Source organism: Cololabis saira, chromosome 8, assembly GCF_033807715.1.
Source record: "Cololabis saira isolate AMF1-May2022 chromosome 8, fColSai1.1, whole genome shotgun sequence".
NCBI classification, from domain to species: Eukaryota; Metazoa; Chordata; class Actinopteri; order Beloniformes; family Belonidae; genus Cololabis; species Cololabis saira.
The window spans coordinates 15843814-15867225 of NC_084594.1; the positions used below are offsets into that span (position 1 = coordinate 15843814).

Sequence of the window (23412 nt, forward strand, 5' to 3'; positions counted from 1 at the left end):
CGTGTATAACAAACCACTACACTGAGATCAAAATAAGTGTAACCTTTTGTTAATGAAAAAATAAAGCGAATTGATTAAATTATTATAATGTGCATAAACTTATAGTAATCACAGCGATCAAAGAAAGCCTCTCTCCCTCTCTCCCTACCTCCATGAGGAGGATCAGGTGTGTAAATTACTAATATCTCCGCCCATAAACATGTAACCCACTATCCCCATAATCAATATGACCACATAAGTGATATTATGACCAAAACACACACAAAAAAACTCCCAACAATATCCATGAATCCTCAATAATAGCAAAAACACCTACTAGTTCATTTCTGGCTCCTACAGATCCTCTGGAGCCTTCTTGTTATCCTCCATGTTTTCGGATGTTTGCCATGACTGTTATGTGAGTAAGGTTGAGTCCTCACTTTTAATGGACATTTATTAAATCACAATTATCTTGTACAGTGTGTTGGAAAAGAGTGCAGCTACTCCCAACCAATGTTATATCTGTGCTCTTTACAGGGACAGACAGTAAATTCAAGTTCAGTTTAATCAGAGTTAAGTGAGCATTCATTCATGATCAAATATCTCTCCATCAGATAGCTTCCTCTCACCTTTGTCTGACTGACAATCTGACCACCAAAGATGCTGCTTTCATGATCACGCTGCATGAAGAAATACCCACATTAGAAACCTGGAACAACAGGATGGACTTTTGGCTCACAAACAATACAATCAACTCAAAGGATTGATGGTGCATTGAGATGCACATCCATTCAAGCTTCCTGTTAATTATGTGGCACAAAGTCAGCAAATACTATTGAGTAAGTAGCACGACTGCATTTTAATGTTTTCATCAATCCTAAAATTCAGTATTTTTTGTATATAGAGATGCCCAAAAAGCTTTGTATTATCTGTATTGTTTTTTTTTCATTTACATACATAGAATTTTGCAAATTCACACCCTTTCTCAGTTAAAAATACACAAAAACAAAAAAAAAAAATCAAGAATTGGAAGCTCTTACGAGCCCAGGTCACAAACATGAAGTCTCAGTGTAGGAACGCTTTTGATGTGGCTGCGAGATTGGAAGTCTCCCTCTCTCCCTCTCTCCATCTCTCTCTCTCTCTCCCTCTCTCCCTCTCTCGCTGCCTCTTCTTGCTCGGCTTCTGAACCCACTGATGTGGGAAAATCAAAGTCAAACCCAAACTGAGTACTGTTGCCTCCCAGTCCGCAAAGTCATTAATCCACGGATGTATCCTGCAGGCAAGCTTCTCTCTTCCCGTTTGACTCAGTAGTTGTTATGGACATAAAAAAAAAATCTTGGTTCCTCTCTCCTTCGGCATGTCTTATTTTTTCTAATGGGCTTCTGCTCTCTTTTTTCTTTTTTGCCCTCTGGATGAGTTAAGTTGTGGATCCTGCTGGGCGTTTTTATGGATAGTGTGTATAAAGCGCTTTGTTGTGCCCTCATTCCACATCGCTCCAAGGATACATTCACAGAATCTTTCATTGTGATGGTTTCATTTGTTACTTCATCTTTGTCCACTCCGGCACCCCACTAATGACTGTATATGAGGTGTTTGAAGAGAAAGTAGAAATAAAGGCAGCATGCCTCCACACATACAACAACACACACACACACACACACACTTGTTTCTCATCATTTTCTTCTCTCTATCCTCCTGTGTTTTCCCACATCCCTCTGTTGTCGTTGCTTAAGGGCTGCTTGAGAACTTTCAGACCTAGAAGGGCTGGGTGATGATGATAGAAAATAAGAAGTCTCCCGTGTTCCTGCTGGAATCTGTCGCGCTGATGATGAGCAAGTTACACAATCTGTGTCCTCAATAATTAAGCCTTTGTAAGTTTGAGAGAGAAAATCTCATGTCCCATCTGTTTCCGAAGAATAGTATGTGTTTGGCTCAGTGACCTGTTCTTACCGTCAACATTGTTTAACTTGAAATGGAAAAATGGACACTGTGATAAACATGAAGGGCCCTTAATGTCTGCTGGTGAACTGGACAACAACTGGTACAACAGCTACTCTTAGGTAGTATTAGTTTGCTTCTATACATTTGAAATAATAAAACACTCAAACTGAGGGGAGACTTTCATCTTTAATTCATGAGGTTTCACAAAAATATGTCAAATACTATTTAGGAGTTACAGCCATTTTAAACCAAGTTCCTCCATTTTTCAGGGGCTCAAAAGACAAGAGATTGAAATACAGTTAACAGTACAGGTGTGGGCCAGTTTCTTAAACAAAACACGCAAATGAAAGCTCTGGTATTTATATCGGTTTTGAATTAGCATCTGGAAGCTTTTTGACTGGAAAAACCAAAATGAGGCTATAAAACCACAAGCAAAACATAAATCCACAATACTAAGAACCTTAGGTGTGACCAAATCAACAGTTTGGTGGATTCCTAAAAAGAAATAAAGCGCTGGTGAGCTCAACAACATCATATGGAGGAGAAGATAATGGAAGAGGAGAAGATAATGGAAGACAACTAAAGTTTCATCTGTAAAATAAAACCCACCACAACATCAACAGCAGTCAAGAATATCCTGGAGAAAGTTTGCGCGTCATTACAATCAACAGATACCTTCAAATATTTAGATTCAGATGGTTTACAGAAGGATACAAACCACAAGGATTTTCAAGAACAGGAAAGCCAATATAGACTTGGCCAGAAACATCTAGGAAAGACTTACATTTTCTGAATTCAGATTCTTCGGACAGATAGAGACAAACTCAGCTTGCATCAGAACAATCAGAAAAGGAAGGTATGGAAAAAGAAAGGAACACCTCATGATCCAAAGATTACCACATCAGGTGTCAAACATGGTGGAGGCAGCAGTGTTATGGTATGGACGTGTGGAAACTCAGAAATTAGTGATGTCCTTAGGCTCTAGAATTCAAAGGATTTTCATCCAGGTATAGCATTTATTTTCATATTTACAACATTTAAACATTCAGCCCTTGAAAATTGAGGATATTTGCTTAAAATGGCTGTAAATCCCACTTGATAAGTGCCATATTTTTGTGAATCCTCTCAAATTAAAGCTGAAAGTCTACACTTTGATCACATTTTAATTGCCATATTTGAAATCTAACATGTATAAAGAGAAAATCTGAAAAACCCTGTCACCGTATGTCCAAAATCTATCCGCAAAATTTGTCTGTTTAACAAATAATCGTATAAATTGTGGAATGTCTTTGTGTTTCCGACTCATTTCACTTTCTAGGTATGGAGACTTAGCTGAAGGTATAGCAATATTACCCTGCAAGTGTTTCTAAGTGATGACACGTACAGCATGATGACATTCGCCTGTGACTTATCAGCTCATGTAGTTTACCTGCAATGTCTCTTCACACGACAGCGCCAGTGTTTCACGGTCTTAACTTCATTGCTGATGGAGGAAACGGTGGTGATGGAGTTAGTCTGTTAGTCAACTTTTCCCCTTTCTGTCATTTATTCAAAGTTAATGTCTAAAGTCAAATGTTCCAAAATATTGATTGATTGATATCTTTATTTCGAACACAAGCACAAAAAAATTAATAATAAAATATAACAGCAAAACATTAAATGAAAAAAAACTATAATAATCACTAAATAATAAGTGTACCTTTGTAAACAAAGAAGATGAGAATTAATAAATATTAATACCAAATGGGTTCAGTGTCGTGCTTGAAAAGGAGTAGGAAGAAGTAATAAACTCATTTAATCCTACATCCTAGTCTATACATACATACTTCCATACATACAATTTACATACATACATACTTGCCTACTGTACATACATATATAAATACATATACACGGAGTATGATAAATACATAAACATGGGTAATACATGTCTTAATCTGCATGTGCTGATGTTATTGTGATCTGATGTGAATGATACGCTGCAGAAAATAAACAGTTATCCAATATGTTACCATCTCCTGATTTGTATCTCTAAAATGTTACACCACTACATTGTGGACAGGTGGATAGATATATGTATTTATGGTTATGATATTAGATTGAGCTGGAACTGGTTTGTTTGTGAGGTCCTGCTTTTTTCATTCTGCTTTGAAGCCCAGAGGGTCAAGGGAGGGAAGAGTTTCTGCTATAAATTCAAGCTTCCGTGTGCCAATCACAGCTCTCAGACAGCCGACGGGACGTGAGAGAAAAGTAGTTCCCCTGGTTAACAGCGAGGGGTAGTGTTGCTCCAAGGCAACTTCATTAATCTTTAGCCTCTCTCTTATTTTGGATGCAGCTGTGATGATTGGTCAGCTTCATAGGGAGCTGTGAACGTTTGGTTTCATTTGTGCATAAAAGCACACAGGTCGCTTTGTTCATGGGCGCAGAATTTCAATTAGTTGCTGATTATTTAGTGATGTAGACATGGTCACTGAGAAATTGTGTTGCAAAATAAAAGTGCAAATCTAAAAAGCTTGTCAATTAACAAGTGAGAACATCACTCTGGGCACTTCAGGTCTCAGAGGTGGTGCTTTGTCTCTGCATGCCTGGAAGGGGTGGAGTTAAGTGCAGATGGTAAATATTTAATATTCAGTGTCCTGCTCTTCCCACTGGGAATGAACTCCTCTGCTTAATAGCTACGTAGCTCTTTAGGCTCATATAAGAGCTTTAGGTTAATTTGGATGTTTATTGACTTTCAGCCAGAGAGAACTGGGTGTTATGGGAAGCATAATAAAGCAACGTCTTAAAAGACGACACAGATTTGTGCACATAAGCAGTTTATCTACATTGATCACTTGTCCATGGAAACACATATTATCACCACTTTATGATAACAGATGGAATACTGTAACTGTTAAAACACCAATCGTCCTCCGTCCGTCTTCCTGCTTGTTTTCAGCATTTCTTTAAATTAAGAGAAACAAATTATAATTTAAGAAGGCTGTGGGTCTTTGAAAGATGTCGTGTGAGGACTAATGTTAAATATAGATGTGTTTCATTTTTGGGAGTCAAATTATGGAATCAACTTAGTGATGAAGTGAAACTGTGTAAATCTCTGTTGAATTTTAAAAAAATATTGAAAAGTAAAATAATTAAGGATTACAATGCTAAATGATTGGAGTATAATTTGGTTAAGCAGAACAATTTAAAGGGAAATTTCTCTTTTTGTTTCTTTTCATATTGCAGATAATCTGGGTTTTCTGTTGGAAAGTACAGGGTAGGCAAATATAAGCTTTGGCTTCAGCCTATTCCTTTTTCGGTTACAGAGTTTATTATTATTTTTTGTGTGAAACTGATGAGTGTAAACTTGTATGAAAGTGTTTTGTCATTTACACACACACACACACACACAGTTTGAATTGCAAATAATGTACTGTAACCGAAATAAACAATTCATTCATTCGTCTTTGTGAAGGTAGTTGAAAATGTGAAATAATAATAATAATTCACTTAAAAGTGAGGATTTGAGTCTAGACCTTTCATAAAAACTGACCACTGACATTAAGACAAAAAGCTCATGTTCCACCGCTGCTTCAACTTCAACTTGTAGATGTAGAAGCTCAATGTTTGCCATCTGATGTCCAATCTAGACTGTTCTTTACATCAGACCAACAAGGAGGTGGTGCTGTGGCACCAGTTTTCCTGGCCGTGATCTAGGCCTTTGGTGAACTGACTCTAGGTCAGGCGGTAGCTCTGAAGTGGCTCAGTTATGGTGGAAAAAGAGACACAGAGCTTCCAAGATGGCATGTTAGTTATTCGTTTTCCTCACTTTTGGTTTGGAGTTGCTTCATTAAGTTAATATGTATGTATTAGTGTAACCGCAGTGTTTCAGGGTGGATTGAATCTATTACAGAGGACAGACTTCAGGTCCCACTCCACCTATTGCCAGTCATGTCCTCAAAGCCAGGCCTGACCTTCTGTAGATGAGCATTTCAGCAAGCCTGCCATGTTCCCTGAAACCCACAGACGTAGACTAATTACATCAAACTGCCCTTTTCTTTTCACCTGCCCTGCACAGATCTTGCTGGGAAAATTGCTTTTTTTCACATTCCCACATCTACTTAAAGGACATCTTTTGAGGGACATGGGGGAGAGGAAAAAGTGAAAAGAGCTCTTAATGCCACATAAGTGTAGAGACAATAACAAGTTTGTCATCAGAAATCTGGCTGTATAGAGTTTTTCTCTCGTAGACACGGTGTGCCGTTATCGGCCTCTTCAGATGAACCAGAGTATACCGACTAGTTGCGCATGAGATATATTTTCAAAGAGAAAACAACAGGGTAAGCTCCTTTTTCAAAACAAACCCGGAGAGACTAAACCCCATCTGATTACAGGATAGAAGACATGGCTACTTAATTCAAACTGAAACATATTTGACATTGGCCCTGAAGTCTTGACCCAAATAAATCAGATAAATTCTTCCATTGCAAGTTGCATTTTTGGTTCAAAACGGGCCCCAAAACCAGCTATCTATTTTCACCATCTATTCTCACAACAAGTGATTGATTGGTTTTATTTGAGAGACAGAATAGTCTGATGGCAAGCATCGGTGAAGGACAATCAGTGTCAATATCATTCCAAAGAGGAGCTGAGGGACCTCAGAGGGGATTCTGTGGATATACACGGCACATTTCTGTGTCCTTTCCTTCAAGCCTCTGATTTGATTTATTGCCCACGTCTGGATAGAATCCAGTCAGACTTAATAGAATCACTAAAGGTCGACCGGGGAGCCATCAGGACACCCCTGCATTTGCAGCATGCAGAAGGGATTGAACTTGAACATGACAGGGAAGGAATTGAGATATATATATGTATATATATATATATATATATATATATATATATATATATATATATATATATATATATATATGCTTGTGTCTGTCCGTGTGTGTGCGGGGAGGGGGGGGCATTTATATGTTTTATGTTTGTCTATTTGTTTTATGTAAAGCATTTTATGCATGAAAGGTCCTATACAAATAGAGTTTGATTTGATTTATATATATATATATATATATATATATATATATATATATATATATATATATATATATATATATATTGACAATTCTCTGTTTTATTAAACATCAAGTGAAATAGTATTGAGTTTAACATTTTAACCAAAATTAGTCAGCTGATCGGAAAAACTATTACAGACGAGGGTCTGAATTGTATGCATAAACAATGAGCACGGGAGAGAAGGTGCAAACCTCAACCTTCTTCAGCGTGTGTGTGTGTGTACAGTACGTGTGTTCTTTGAGCAATTTACAGTAGTCTTGATGTTGTGAAGTAAAATTGGGGTTGGGGTGGCAAAAAATACATTTTAGGCACCACATGATTCAAAATAGAATGAACTTTTGCTTTACTTTAGGAACATTAATCAAGTCTTGTACGTGCAAAGTAATCGAGTTAAGCTTGAAAGCAGAGTCAACAGTGTACCGAGTTTATACAGTGCCTGTATTATATTTAAAAGGATATTAAAATGGTAAAAAAGAAAAACGAGTAAAAGGTAAAAAGCAAAGTCCCATATGAAGTAGGAATTACAGTGTTGAATCTATATATGATTTATGTCTGCCTCTTTAGGCAGGAAAAGGGTCTCACTATTTCATAATGCGTGATATATTCATGCACCAATATACTGAAAGGATATTTTATAAAACTATGATTTTGTACGAAGGTATCTGTAATGTGGGCCAAGTACTGTATATGTGCTTGAAGTATTTACCTCCAGTACTGCACTATACCTCCGCCACAGATGCTCAGCTTTTCCTCTTCAGCTGTAAAAGTAGAAATGTTGGACTAAAGCTTATTAAACTGGCAGCTTTGCAATGTTTTTTCTGGCAGAGTTATAACTTTCTTTGGAAGAGAATCTCAACATACTTTAGCTTGATTTCCTGTCTAAATCTGAGCCTTCATTTTCAGCTAGGCTCTACGGGTGAAGGTCTGGAGAGGATGAGGACCATTAATGTTTTTCTTTCTGCCCCCTCAAAATTTGCTGGAATTTTACTCATGTGGTGCAATTTGCATTGTCACAGGAACCTTTTTCAAAAGGGCATCAACTTTCAGCTCTCTTCCAGCTCTGGGTGGCCGGATAATGCGATGATGAATCATGTCCGGCCCATTCTTCCCAGGAAACCTGTCCATTTCTAAATGTGCACAATCCGTCGTCTTAACTGAAGACATGACCGCCTGAACTTCCAGCCAAACTTCATACACCAACAGTTGCTGTCTCTGGTTCAACAGCTTGAAATATTAACATTTGGTAATGTTGAGATATTATCAGCATGGAGGCTGAAGGGTGTGAGGCAAATCTAAGCTCGAGGGAATCAATTTTCTCCCGGCAACTCTAATAAATGAAAGTTTAGTGGTACTCGCCGCAGGATTTAGTTTTGTCTTATAATATACTCCCACTTTACAATATGCAGCCATGTGTAGCAGTCATACATAAGGATGACAGCTGCGGAGTTGCTGGACAATCCTGCTAATTATGAGGACTCATATGTTTTGTTGTGATTGTCCAACACGTGATGATAGTTGGCTTAAGCTGTGTTCTGTTTTGGCTTCGCAGCCTTGTTCCACTTCAGCTGAGGGGAGGAAGTAGGACCGTCATAACCCTCATGCTGTCTGTGGGCGTAGGATGATGCGCCACTATGCCTCTCGTTTGTTATTCTTACTTTTTCCTTGTTACCTATGCAGGTTCTTTGCTGTGAACCTGATATGTTTCCACTTAGAGGGTTTTCTTTGTTTTTCATTTCAGAGGTGAGACCACTAAATAAAAACAGGCTTTCTTTTTCTTCTGCACCTCACTGGGGAGTATCTAAATTTAAAATTAAGGTTCTGCTTTGCTTTTGCTTTCATGTGTTTTAAATAGTTTTGCAGGTTTTTCTATGCAAATGACCAAGTGGGAGGGGGTCGACAACAATATCTGCCTAAGAAAATGGAGTGGAAGTCATGCTGGTGCAGAACCTTATGCAGAACCTATATATATATATATATATATATATATATATATATATATATATATATATATATATATATATATGGACGCATACTATCTGACTTGACACTTTGACAATTCTCTGTTTTATTAAACATCAAGTGAAATAGTATTGAGTTTAACAGTTTAACCAAAATTAGTCATCTGATTGGAAAAACTATGACCTCTCAGATCGAAATTAGTCATGACTTCCTTCAAGAGTTACAATCGTGGATGTTAACCAGGTCATCTGATTTCATATTTTCATATCATTTTACTAAATTATGTAATTATGTATGTATGTATTACTGGGATTAATGGATGAACTGATAATAATAATGGAAAACTCCAGGAAAAAATCCCATCCCATCCTCTTCTTAACCCTCTTAAAGTGTGTTGTCACGTCAATATGCCCACCTACTTATTCCCCACAAGAGGCGCTTGCAGACAAAAATACTTGTGATTCACATCAGAAGAACTGCTCGATAAAGCTGAACAGCGGGAGGAAGATGCCTCTGTGGTCGGAGATGTGAGCATTCGTGCCCTTTTATTGGTGAAAGTAAAAAGCAAACAGTCAGACTGAGCCAAATAAATTATTTTAGTTTCCAGGACAACAGCACAACAAGACAGTCGGAGGCACCTTTCTCTTAATCTGGCAGAGATAGCAGCTACTTAGCCAGAGAGCACAGAGGAGACTCAAGGAGAGGGCTGGCATGTGTACGCACAAAAAAAAAAAAAAAAACTCAGAGAAAACACACTTGATGAGGGCTGAGAAAAGGAGGGAGGAGGCAATAGAAAGTTAGAGGTGTTGAAAGGGAAGTGAGGCACATAGAGCAACAGCCCTGCATTGTAAACTGCATTGAAATTCTGCACGCCCCGGGGGAGCCCTCGTCGCCCAATCAGCAGGATGTCTCGGAGGAAAAGGAGTTTCACATTTGGAGCTTATGGAGGGTAAGATAATAAAAGAGTAAGCTGTGTGAATGTGAATAGGTTTTCCACATGCCTTGTTATCCAGTGACTCGACTGAATGATGCAAAAACGCGTCGCATCTGTTGCTTAACCCAGGAGAAGCGAGAGGGAAGTGTGAGAGCGCTTTACGTGAAGGGGTGCTACTACACCTGCTCAGCAAGAGTTGGATAACAAGGTCGTTTACAGAAACCACTGGATCCGCCTCATTCGCAGCTTTAACCATTAGTAATTAAAAGCTGCAGAGATCTTCAGCTAATTGGCTCACTTCGTTAATGCTTAAAGGCTCTAAGTTAGAAGTAACTGTTTACATGGTTCACTCCTAGTTCCAACCTGTTCAGGTTCACAGAAATGACTGGTCTGACCATTTCAACTATTCTGCTCTGTATCCTAAATGCATCACAGCTGAGTGGAAAATAAATACTCTGTCTCATGGTGAGAAATGTATTCATAAACAAAACTCATTATTACAGCGTAAGAATGGAGAAAACAAGGCAATTGTCATCTTCAAATTGCATCATGATATGCTGCTGATTGTGTGTTATTTTTCTGATTTCTCTATCTTGACTCTGCAAAGCGAAAGAAAGAAAAAAGGAAATGATCTAAGGTCCGTATAGAAACAGTTATGCATGTAGAGTACGTGACTGGTGTCCGTGTCGCAGTCGTAGTGTGAGTTATTATGTTCTTATAAAAGTGTGCATGAGCTGTACATTAGAGTTCATGAACCAGTAAAACTATATTTACTGTTGTAGACTGCTGCTGTCTGCTTGCGTCAAGTTTGCCTAAAAGTTCCTTACAAAGCTCATTTTGACACGTCTGTAGCGCAGGTCGAGCTGAGAGCCAGACAAGCGCCAAGACAGATTGAACAAACTGATAGTAGTCCACAAAAGACATCTTCACTGTGATCCCAACTCAATCGCTATGACAACACAGCATTTTCCTATTAGCAAAACAAAATTATATGTGCAGGGGTGATAGCGCTCCGGCGTCACGCCGGATTTCCGGCATACCGAGGTGTTTGCGAGAAAAAAATAAAATAAAATCAGGTTTGCCGTTTATTTTTCTTATGATATGAATTTTTCATATACCGTAATACCGGTGAGTAGCGCACACAACGTTGGGAACGCTGCGCGGCGGAACGTAGCGCCGCTGGACCCTGTTTGTGAGGGGACTGTTTAGCCAGTGAGCAGAGCCGGCAGGGAAAAGTCAACAGTGCCGCGTGTCCGCGTGTAACCTAAATCTACCATGGCCTCAGCGTTAGGGCTCGGCCAAGTTAGGCTTTATAAATATATGGGCATTATAAATTTATTAAATATATGAGCGCGGAGTCGGCGAGGAGCTGCGCGCTGCGAGGAGTACCAGCCGGGCGCTGTGAAGCCTGATTTATGGTTCCGCGTTAAATCGACGCAGAGCTTTCGCCGTAGTACGACCATACGCGTAACCCACGGCGTATGGTCTGCGTTGGTGTAACGCGGAACCATAAATCAGCCTTAAACCACACCTGCAGCCCGTGAGCTCATCAGGAGGTTAGAGAGCGGCTGCGAGTTCATTGCTGGTTCGTTGTGTTAACTCTGAGAGCTTTATTGGTTTGTTTTTTAGCTTGCTGGTGTTTTTTTTCTCTCTGGGATTTTTGAGTTATTTATGAAGAAGTTCTGAGCTCCGTGTGAACAGTAGCCTACTCGAGTTGAGGGGGGATGAGGGGTGATGTGATGGCACACCCCCCCCTGAAATAAAAACGGTCCAAATCACACCCCCCTGAAATAAAAACGGTCCAAATCATCCCCCCTGAAATAAAAACGGTCCAAATCATCCCCCCTGAAATAAAAACGGTCCAAATCATCCCCCCTGAAATAAAAACGGTCCAAATCATCCCCCCCTGTAAAACTGAAGTGAAGTGAAAATCTACTTGAAACAGACTGATTTATTGCTTGTGTAGTTGAAAAATACATGAGAACAGGACCTTGAAAAAAAATAATCACATATTAAATCGCAATCGTAATATTGAGGAAAAAAATCGCAATTAGATTATTTTCAAAAATCGTTCAGCCCTACATTAGAATCATAAGTGCTGCCATCTCATTGTAAACGGCATCATTTTTTGAGGCCATGTAAACCTGTATTTATACTAGTGTGGACATTAATGTTTTTCTACAATATTTCCTCCTCATGACAGTAAAATAGGCCATTCTAAGCCAATTTACTGCTTCACATGCGGTTGTGTTTGTGTGTGTTTGGCAGCGTGGAGGCATATCTACAAAAATATGGAAAATCTACAAAAGTCATCAGAATATTCAATTTAATGAACTATTTATCAAAATGTCCCAGGGAATCACACCCCTGGCCTATGTTGTTCAATTTACTCATTCTGTTTTCTATGGGCTGCATGTGGTGAGCTTGAACAACAGGACCATGGGTCAATTTACACCAGACTTACACTTTAAGAGGACAAAAAATGACAATTGTGTTGATCGGGGCATATATCTTGGTTTAGGGGCTCGCTTACCTCCCAGGGAAAAAAAGTTCAGGCTCAGGATTTTTTTTTACTATCACCCCTGTATGTGCATGCACGTGTGTACAAGCCAAACGACAAATCAAGTGAGCTAACAGGTTTTTTTTATTGTATCATAAACCTTTTTTCCTATCTAGAAACATCGTGTGCAGTAATGGGTGCTGATGAGTATTTAAAGTTGCATAATTATTAGGTGTTGGACGTACCTATGTCTAATTGGAAGAATACGCTTACGCCGTGGGCTCTGCTATATCTGCAAGCCTGCAGCTGAAGTGCTTTGTTTTATTCCCACCAGGAGTCTGTAATCAGACACAATGTCTTCCACAACAACAAAAAGGCTCATCCTCATTGTTTGGGCACTAAATCATCTCTGCCCCGAGACGTTTAGACGACGGTGTATTTTAAATATTGATTTAGGGCGTCATATTCATAACAGAAAAGCATAAGTTGTCACAATTACTTTGAATTCTTCTTCAGTCAATATGAACCACAGATTTTTCATATTTTGTCTCATAAACTTACTTTTATGTATTAAAATAATTATATATTCACTCTCGATGATATGGCCAAGTAAACAGTAGACTAAATCATGTGTCAGACACGGGGGAGGCAGCATTATTGTATGGCCATGTGGATGGATCTTTATTGATGATGATTATTGACAGAAGTAGTAAGATGAATTCAGAGGTGCGCACCTCTGTACCCTTTGTCCACATTCAGCCAAATTCTATAAAACTGGATGGATGGTGCTTCTCAGTGCAGATAGAAAATGTCCCAGAAACTTACCGTGGAAGCCACCTCGAGACTTTTTGAGGGCAAGGAAATTGAATATTCCTCAATGGCAAGTCAGTCACCTGACCTGAGCCCTTTGGAGCAGCTTTTCAAGCACTCAAGACAAGCTGAAGGAAGGAAGGGAGGAAACTCAGAATATGGTGATGACCAATGGGCATGCAAAGGATTATCCTTTTGGGTTAAATGGCTCTAATTTCTAAATTGCAAATGGCATATTGTTGTCCCCCTGCTCCAAAATCTCTCTTTATCCCAAATGTACCATGGGTATAAAATGACTGTATATCAACATACCATTTAACTTGAAATATAAATAAATAAATAAATACAAATAAATAAAATACAAATTCAACCTGAAATAAATAAATATTAAATAAACTTCATCATGACTCATCTTCTCCCGCTTTGTCCGTTACCGGGTCGCGGGGGCAGCAGCCTCAGCAGGGATGCCCAGACTTCCCTCACCCCAGACACTTCCTCCAGCTCTTCCGGGGGGAGTCTGAGGCGTTCCCAGGCCAGCCGAGAGACATAGTCTCTCCAGCGTGTCCTGGGTCTTCCCCGGGGTCTCCTCCCGGTGGGACATGCCTGGAACACCTCCCTAGGGAGGCGTCCAGGAGGCATCCGGTACAGATGCCCAAGCCACCTCAGCTGACTCCTCTCAATGTGAAGGAGCAGCGGCTCGACTCCGAGCTCCTCCCGGGTGACCGAACTCCTCACCCTATCTCTAAGGGAGCGTCCAGCCACCCTGCGGAGGAAACTCATCTCGGCCGCTTGTATCCGCGATCTTGTCCTTTCGGTCACTACCCAAAGTTCATGACCATAGGTGAGGGTAGGGGCGTAGATTGACCGGTAAATCGAGAGCTTCGCCTTTCGACTCAGCTCCCTCTTTACCACGACGGTCCAGTACATCGACCGCATTACTGCGGATGCTGCACCGATCCGCCTGTCAATCTCACGCTCCATTGTTCCCTCACTCGTGAACAAGATCCCGAGATACTTAAACTCCTCCACCTGAGGCAGGACTTCTCCACCCACCCGGAGAAGGCATGCCACCCTTTTCCGGTCGAGAACCATGGCCTCGGTCTTGGAGGTGCTGATTCTCATCCCTGCCGCGTCGCACTCGGCCGCAAACCGCCCCAGCACATGCTGGAGGTCCCGGTCTGATGAAGCCAACAGGACAACATCATCTGCAAAAAGCAGAGATGAAATCCTGAGGTTCCCAAACCGGATCCCCTCCGGCCCCTGGCTGCGCCTAGAAATCCTGTCCATAAAAATTATGAACAGGACCGGTGACAAAGGGCAGCCCTGCCGGAGTCCAACATGCACCGGGAACAAGTCTGACTTACTGCCGGCAATGCGAACCAGACTCCTGCTTCGATCATACAGAGACCGGACAGCCCTTAGTAGAGGGCCCCGGACTCCATACTCACTCAGCACCCCCCACAGAATGGCACGAGGGACACGGTCAAATGCCTTCTCCAGATCCACAAAGCACATGTAGACTGGTTGGGCAAATTCCCATGAACCCTCGAGCACCCTGCGGAGGGTATAGAGCTGGTCCAGTGTTCCACGACCGGGACAAAAACCGCATTGTTCCTCCTGAATCCGAGGTTCGACTATCGGCCGTAATCTCCTCTCCAGTACCCTGGCGTAGACTTTCCCCGGGAGGCTGAGAAGTGTGATCCCCCTGTAGTTGGAACACACTCTCCGGTCCCCCTTTTTAAACAGAGGGACCACCACCCCGGTTTGCCACCCCAGCGGTACTGTCCCCTTCCTCCATGCAATGTCGCACAGGCGTGTCAGCCAAGACAGCCCTAAGACATCCAGAGACTTGAGGTACTCAGGGCGAATCTCATCCACCCCCAGTGCCCGGCCACCGAGGAGCTTACGAACCACCTCGGTGACCTCGGCTTGGGTGATGGATGAGCACGCCTCCGAGCCCCAACCCTCTGCTTCCTCAGTGGAAGGCATGTCAGTCGGGTTAAGGAGATCCTCAAAGTATTCCTTCCACTGTCCGACAATGTCCCCAGTCGAGGTCAACAGCTCCCCACCAGCACCATAAATGGTGCCGGCAGAGTACTGCTTCCCCCTTCTGAGGCGCCGAACGGTCCTCCAGAATTTCCTCGAGGCCGACCGAAAGTCCTCCTCCATGGCCTCCCCGAACTCCTCCCAGACCCGAGTTTTTGCCTCCAAGACTGCCCGAGCCGCGGCCCGCTTGGCCTGCCGGTACCTATCTACTGCGTCAGGAGTCCCACCGGCCAACATAGCCCGGTAGGACTCCTTCTTCAGTCTGACGGCATCCTGTACTTCCGGTGTCCACCACCGGGTTCTAGGATTGCCGCCACAACAGGCACCGGAGACCTTGCGTCCACAGCTTCGAGCCGCCGCGTTGACAATGGAGGCAGAGAACATGGTCCACTCGGACTCGATGTCCCCCGCCTCCCCCGGGATCCGAGAGAAGCTCTCCCGGAGGTGGGAGTTGAAGATGTCCCTGACAGAGGGCTCAGCCAGACGTTCCCAACAGACCCTCACAATCCGTTTGGGTCTGCCCGGTCTGTCCAACCTCCTCCTCCGCCAGCGCATCCAACTCACCACCAGGTGGTGATCAGTTGACAGCTCAGCCCCTCTCTTCACCCGAGTGTCCAAGACATGCGGCCGAAGGTCAGATGAAACGACAACAAAGTCGATCATTGACCTCCGGCCTAGGGTGTCCTGGTGCCACGTGCACTGATGGACACCCTTATGCCTGAACATGGTGTTCGTGATGGACAAACTGTGACTCGCACAGAAGTCCAACAACAAAACACCACTCGGGTTCAGATCGGGGAGGCCGTTCCTCCCAATCACGCCTCTCCAGGTATCACTGTCATTGCCCACGTGAGCGTTGAAGTCCCCCAGTAGAACAATGGAGTCCCCAGTTGGAGCACTATCAAGTACTCCTCCCAGGGACTCCAAGAAGGCCGGGTACTCCCCACTGCTGTTCGGCCCGTAGGCACAAACAACAGTGAGAGACCTATCCCCGACCCGAAGGCGCAGGGAAGCGACCCTCTCGTTCACCGGGGTGAACTCCAACACATGGCGGCTGAGCTGGGGGGCTATAACCAAGCCCACACCAGCCCGCCGCCTCTCACCCTGGGCAACTCCAGAGTAGTGGAGGGTCCAGCCCCCTTCAAGGAGCTGGGTTCCAGAGCCCAAGCTATGTGTGGAGGTGAGCCCGACTATCTCTAGCCGGTATCTCTCAACCTCACGCACAAGCTCCGGCTCCTTCCCCCCCAGCGAGGTGACATTCCATGTCCCCACTGTGAGGGTTGATGTCCAGGGATTGGGTCGTCGAGGCACCCCGCCACGACTGCTACCCAGCCCACAATGCACCGGCCTGCCATGGTCCTTCCTGCGGGTGGTGGGCCTACTGGAAGGCGGACCCGCGTCGCCGTTTCGGGCTGAGCCCGGCCGGGTCCCACGGGCGAAGACCCGGCCACCAGGCGCTCGCCATCGAGCCCCAACACCAGGCCTGGCTCCAGGGCGGGGCCCCGGTGACGCCGATCCGGGCGACGTAGCGGTCCTTGTTTTATTCGTCTTCATAACAAGCTTGTGAACCGCTCTTAGTCTGGCCCGTCACCCAGGACCTGTTTGCCATGGGAGACCCTACCAGGGGCGAAAGTGCCCCCGACAACATAGCTCCTAGGATCACTCGGGCACACAAACCCCTCCACCACAGTAAGGTGGCGGTTCAAGGAGGGGTGGCGGTTCAAGGAGGGGACCTCCTTGAAATAAATAAACTTCAACCTGAAATAGATAAATAAATATTGAATAAAAAAATGAAAACTGTAAAGTTAAAAATAAACAAATCTGAGTCACAAAAGTTACTTCCACCACCTCAATACCCCACAAAAAACCTCAAAGCAGGTCCAGCAGGTCTGAAATCAGCACTAAACATGCACATGTGCCTTTTACAGATGCACCAATCTTTATTTTCTGGATGCTAATTCATCAATGAGGTTGAACACCACTTAACAACATAAATTGATCTAAAAGTATAATCAATATGTTATATATTGGCTAAAATGTGTCACTTATATATGACTAACTGGTCATTTTACCACTCTTTTTTAACAGAGGTGAATGCATAAGTCAATCAATCTTCATTAGAGCCGCTGGAAAAACAAAGTTCTCGGCTCAGGTGTTTGTACCACAAATCTTTATTTCAACAACATACCCACCTTCAAGTGAAGCAGTTTCCACGTGTTTTGCAGTTTTTTTTCTTTCTTCGCTCCTGATTCGTGATGTCTTTTGGACAACCAGTTGAAATCTCCCCTTCTGCAGCTCTGCAAGAGCCTGCCTGCACGCGCACCCCCCCTCTTTTCCAATTGTGCCAGTTATCCCACATAAAAGGATGAGAGAGGCCTGTAATTTTCATCATAGGTACACTTCAACTATGAGAGACAGAATGTGGGGAAAGAATCCAGGAAATCACATTGTAGGATTTTTACTGAATTCATTGGTAAATTCCTTGGTAAAATAGGTATTTGGTCACCTACAAACAAGCAAGATTTCCGGCTTTCACAGACCTGTAACTTTTCTTTAAGAGGCTCCTCTGTCCTCCACTCGTTAGCTGTATTAATGGCACCTGTTTTACCTCGTTATCAGTGTAAAAGACACCTGTCCACAACCTCAAACAGTCACACTCCAAACTCCACTATGGCCAAGACCAAAGAGCTGTCAAAGGACGTGGAACAAAATTGTAGACCTGCACCAGGCTGGGAAGACTGAATCTGCAATAGCTAAGCAGCTTGGTGTGAAGAAATCAACCGTGGGAGCAATTATTAGAAAATGGAAGACATACAAGACCACTGACAATCTCCCTCCATCTGGGGCTCCACGCAAGATCTCACTCCGTGGGGTAAAGATGATCACAAGAACGGTGAATAAAAATCCCAGAACCACTAGGGGACCTAGTGAATGACCTGCAGAGAGCTGGGACCAAAGTAACAAAGGTACCATCAGAATAGAATAGAAGACTTTATTGATCTCCCAGAGGAGAAATTCAATCGTGCAGCAGCCAAACACACACACGCTCAACGGTTTATACAAAAAAATGTAAATAGAAATAACCAATAAATAGCTAAATAATAAAAAAAGAGCAATATAAAATGTAGAAAAATGAGCAATGTACAAGAGAAAAAAATAGTAAACACAAAAAAACGGATAATATTTACATGTGCAAAAATACATGAGGTATTTAGCGGGCATCAGTAACACACTACGCCACCAGGGACTCAAGTCCTGCAGTGCCAGACGTCCCCCCTGCTTAAGCCAGTACATGTCCAGTGGAAATGCGTCGCCTCATGCAAAATGTGGCCCCCGTTGGAAGAGGAGGCCCTACGCACAGCGCGTTTAGGTTGCCTGGTTCACTTAAAAGCATACATTTGTCTGAAAAGATTTAGCATTCTGGTGTCCAGAAATGAAGTGAGCTTTTCATCCTTCATTTGAACATGTTGTGAGGATTGTGTTTACCCAATGTGAAAATAAGTAAATAAACGAGATTAAGTAAACAGTTCCCAGTAACTAAAAGTCTTGTTGATGTAAATAAAATAAAAATCCCTCCAGGGAAATTAATTCATAATGAGTTGGGGCATCATATTACTATTTTACATTCATTTCAGGACTGCTGTATTTTATTTTTAGTTGTGACAATTTTCTTATTCGTTTAACTGTCTTTAAGTAGCATCCAAACATGAGCAATTGTGTAAGAACACATGATTGTTTAAAAACAATCCTAGATGACAGATAAGGCTTGTAACGCCTCATTTGGTTGTTTTTTTTTTATCCTTCATGCATGAATATGGATCATATTTAAGCCATAGCAGACTTTCCTGAATGTGCTATGTGTAGTGTTAACGCTAAAGTTCCCTAAGTGAGTCAGTTCACTGCAATTCAGTTTTATTTATGGAGCATTTATACAAATTGTCTATAGGCACTTTTCAGAGGCCCATGACCCCCGAGCAGATATCAATAGAAACAATGGTGAATAAAAATAACTGGCTCATGAGGGTGGATGGAAGGCCAGCCAGGAAGAGCAAGAAAAAAGGAGGGAGATAGGGAGAGAGGATGAAGAACAGAGAAGGGAGAGGCACAGATCTACTGCCAATATTATATAGGACAAATATATATTGGTGGAAATTATCCGTGAGCTGGAGAACTAAGAGTTCTGTGTACTTATATATTATGGCTGATACATGGTTAGTTGGCGTAGACCTCAATCACTGAGATTGTCGGAGAGTCGAACCGCAGGTCAGTGTGCTGGTAGGTATCCAACAGAGACATCTCAAATGACAGGTGGCAGTAAACACTGGGATGGTCCGAGATGGGACTGCAGTTCAGGACGCAGCTCTGGAAGCTCTGGCCTGCAAACAGAAGAGAAAAGAAATGGGGCAGAACAGCCCAATAAACTACAAAAACAATGAGCGCAGTTCAGTGTATGAGGTGCTCCTAATTAACAATCACGGATTGTGCTGAAGGAAGAAAAAAAGAGTTGCTGTCTGGTGTGAAGCTGCTGAGTGAAGTCAGGTTTAAGCCTAAAGACAAACAGCAACTGTAAGTTAATAGACGCGTACTGTGCACACGTCTCACCATTACGTTACGTTTGTCCTTGCAAGTGTTGTAATGTACATATCTGGTGGTCGTGATGTGCAATAACTATACCTTTTTAGTTAAAGGGGGCCTATTATGAAAAACACGTTTTCTCTTGCTTTAACATATATAAAGTGGTCTCCCCTCAGCCTGCCCACTCAGAGAAGGAGGAAAGCAACCAAATTCTGCAGTGTCTGTACAGCCGCCCGGATGAGCCATCCAGTGTGATGTGGCTTCTACGAGCCGTTTGGATTCTGCTCCCTTTCGTTAGGTAACGAAAATGCGATTTACATAGGTTGGCCTCCGATGCGCCCACAACTAACTCCGCCGGAGCTTCCGCCATTTTTTGTATCGCGTCATTCAGGCAGCCAATCAGCACAGAGCCTCATTATCATAGCCTCCCCGCCCATTCAGAATCCCTCATAGATAATGAGGTTAGAGAATGGAATGCTAAAGACATTCCTCAGAGGCTGAATTTCTAATTTATTTAGCAAAAACAATCAAAAGCTTGTTTTTCAGACATTCAAGGCCTGTTTAAAATAGTTATTAGATGCCATAATAGGTCCCCTTTAAAAACGTTTCCACCATTTCAAACCTTAAGCTTGAGTTATGGTTCTGCGTCAATGCCTATGGCGTGTGGTACGCGTCGACGCAGACCACACGCCATCACTGACGTGCACCTCCCGAAAATTGTAACTACGCGTCGAGGCGACGCAGACCACACGCAGACCGAGAGGGCTGTGATTGGTTTGCATGGTAGCAATGCATTTCCGGTTTCCAGTTTGAATCAGTCGTGAACTGTCAGCACTTCTTCGTGTATGTGTGATTTTTTTATTTTTTTTATTTATTTTTTTTTTTTTGCACAATAGTTGTCCTTATCTCTTTGATTCACTGTGACCGGAAAAAGTCGGATAAACCATTCAGGAAAAGATCGCAAATTAGCGGTCACGGGGGGTACTGCACCGCGACGAAATGGAGTGACGGAGAAGTCCGAAGGGTTCACGACGGCGTCACGGTGACGGCGTGTGCTCTGCGTTGGTTTGACGCAGAACCATAATTCAGGCTTTAGAGGACGAGATATTGACTCTTGCACATTATCTGTATGTTTCACTTTGCAAATTGGTACATCTGCTTTGTTGTAGTATTTTTCAACTATAACATGTTCCAACAGCATCAAGTATGCGAGAGGGGCCGAAAGGGGCCGTTTGATTGCAGCCTGTTGTTGTCCATTGTTTTCACACACAATAATAATAATTATACTGCTAGGACTGAGTGGATGTTCACAAGACTACAATGACGTAAACATGTCATATTAAATGATCCGACATTGCCAGCAGCTTTCATATAGAGAAATGTTTAAAGGAAGTACCTTATAGGCGAATTTGGCAGGTAAGAGTTCCCTAAAATGATCAATTTAATGCAAAAGGCTGGTGTTTCCTTCATTACAAACTGTGCCATGGTTAGGCTGCTGGTTTAATGCCCGGGGGAGCATTGAGATCGCCACCTCTGTTGTGACTACTATGTTGTGGACCAGAGGGCAAATGTACCTGTAACATGTTGTCGCATGAAATACGGCTGGACACGCACGGGGCCGCTCGTAAATGTCACCCGCCCAACACCTTTAGGATTCGTTGCGCCCCCATATCAACAAGCTTGCTTCTTGGCTTCACTGTTGTGACTTCAAAATTTACTGTGGTTGTTCAAAGTTTACACTAAACATGCTGAGCTGATTCATCTCGGCCTCGCCTTTTAAAAGAATGTCGGCGTTATGCAGAGCCTTCAGTGTTATGTGGAAGAACAAGCAAAGGTTTGATTCCTCTGATGTCCTCAACACACGTTGATATCGGTGCTGCTTTCTTAGCCATTGCCAGAATCTCTTGTTAGCTTGTTGCTAAAAATGTTTTCCTATTTTACATGTTTCTATGAGATCACATTGAAAAATAAGAATATTTACCTTTGCTTCATTGAGACACGTCGTTGACACAGGGCCTTATTCCAATCCAGGATTTTACTCTATTCAGGTGTCATCACATTCATCTTCTTTGTTGGATATTGTTAGTGGAGTTAGTTTTACAGCACCGTGCATCTCCTCCTAATACCGTCCCCTGAATTTATGACATTTTCCACTGGTGATGACACAAAAAAGTACCCAGAATCTATATCACAGCTGAGTGGTGCTGGGAGTACTGGGCCTTTCAAGAGGACTTGATTAGTGTTAAGAAGTGTAACTCTTTGTCTCTGAGACCCGTGGTACCTCTCCAGCTTTCACAGCAAAAGAGAAAGAGGGTACTGGAGAAAACCTAGATGATGTTTGAGTGTTAAAAAAGACAGAGAAGTGTGCAGAGGTACAGTAGGTATTAAAGTATCCTTCTCTTAATGTGGTATGATCAGACTTCATCGACATTCATCAAACAGACCACAAGCATTCACTAAATGCTGATTTAAATAAAGCTGCGGCTGGTTTAATTAAGTAAAACCTCAAATTAGTAACAAAGTAGTAGGTATCTCCCCTTTTCCATGTTGTCGTTTTTCATTGCTTCAGAGATATTCCAAAACCAGATTTGACGAGAGAGATTCAGAGCTGCCGACAGGTGAGAATAGTTTGGTGCAAAAGCTGTGTCTATGAAAGGCTGAGTCTTTAACGAGGAAAGATGGCCAGAGGACCTCTACTTTAATAATAAAAGGTTTGAGAAATATATATTTGCATATTTCCCCATCTACATGAATAATATCTTTTAAAGTTTCCTAGAATCTCATGGGCCTTCAATCCATAGAAGGAAAGAGCAGAATGCTGATGCTGTTGATGGACCCGTACTATCAACAGCATCAAGAGCTTGTGGTTTTGGTGTTTAATTCCTGTTTTATTGTATTTATTTTTATTTATTTCAGTTACGTCTTGACTTCTCTTGTTCCCATCTGTCTTGATCGTGTGCCCCTGTGTCTCGTCAACCCTTCTGTGTATATCTTGTCATTCCCTTGCTCCTTCCTGGTCCGTACTGTTTCGTTCCTTCATGTTTCAGGTCTGGTGTTTGGATTTTGTAATGTTCATGTTCTGGTTTTTGCAATCCTGCGCAGCAGTGCTTTTTTTGTTTAAGTTAGAAATTAACAGTTTTTTGGAACTCCTGCCTCCTGGTCTCCTACTTCTTGGTCCTATCAACCATATCCCTGACAGAGCTGTCACTTATGAATATCTGATATATAACCACATGGGCAAGGGGTTTGTTTAGAAAAACTTAGGCAAACACTAAAATACTGAACTCCACTCACAACTAGTAATTAAAACCATATTTGCTTGTCCAACTCAAAGAGGTTTATATGGTAAGTAATAATTACAAATACTAGGCAGCATATAGTATATTTTGAATTTAATTAAACAAACTGCATCAATACATTGTGGAAACATTTCACTAAAATGTCCCTCAACTGAAAGTTAAGACTTTGAAGCTCCCACCATCCACACTGTATAGTATTGTAAAAAAGATTCAGACAATCAAGAGGAATCTCTGTGTGCATGGGACAAGCATGGGGTGAAGGTCAAAACTGGATGCTTGTGATCTCCAGGTCGCTCAGGCAGCACTGCATT

General features: G+C 42.4%; 1 protein-coding gene across 8 annotated transcripts in view; it reads left to right on the forward strand.

The window, feature by feature from the left end:
- rap1gapb (RAP1 GTPase activating protein b) overlaps positions 1-23412 on the forward strand; it is a 134575-nt gene that overhangs the window by 39873 nt on the left and 71290 nt on the right. For 6 of the 8 annotated variants that reach the window (XM_061726896.1, XM_061726894.1, XM_061726895.1 and 3 more), the window contains exon 1: positions 9770-9886. The exons of the other annotated variants lie outside the window; for them this stretch is intronic. In XM_061726896.1, the coding sequence (XP_061582880.1) occupies positions 9843-9886 (44 nt within the window). In that variant the 5' untranslated portion in view covers positions 9770-9842. Of the gene's footprint in view, positions 1-9769; positions 9887-23412 lie in introns of those variants that run through there. 8 annotated transcript variants of the gene reach the window in all.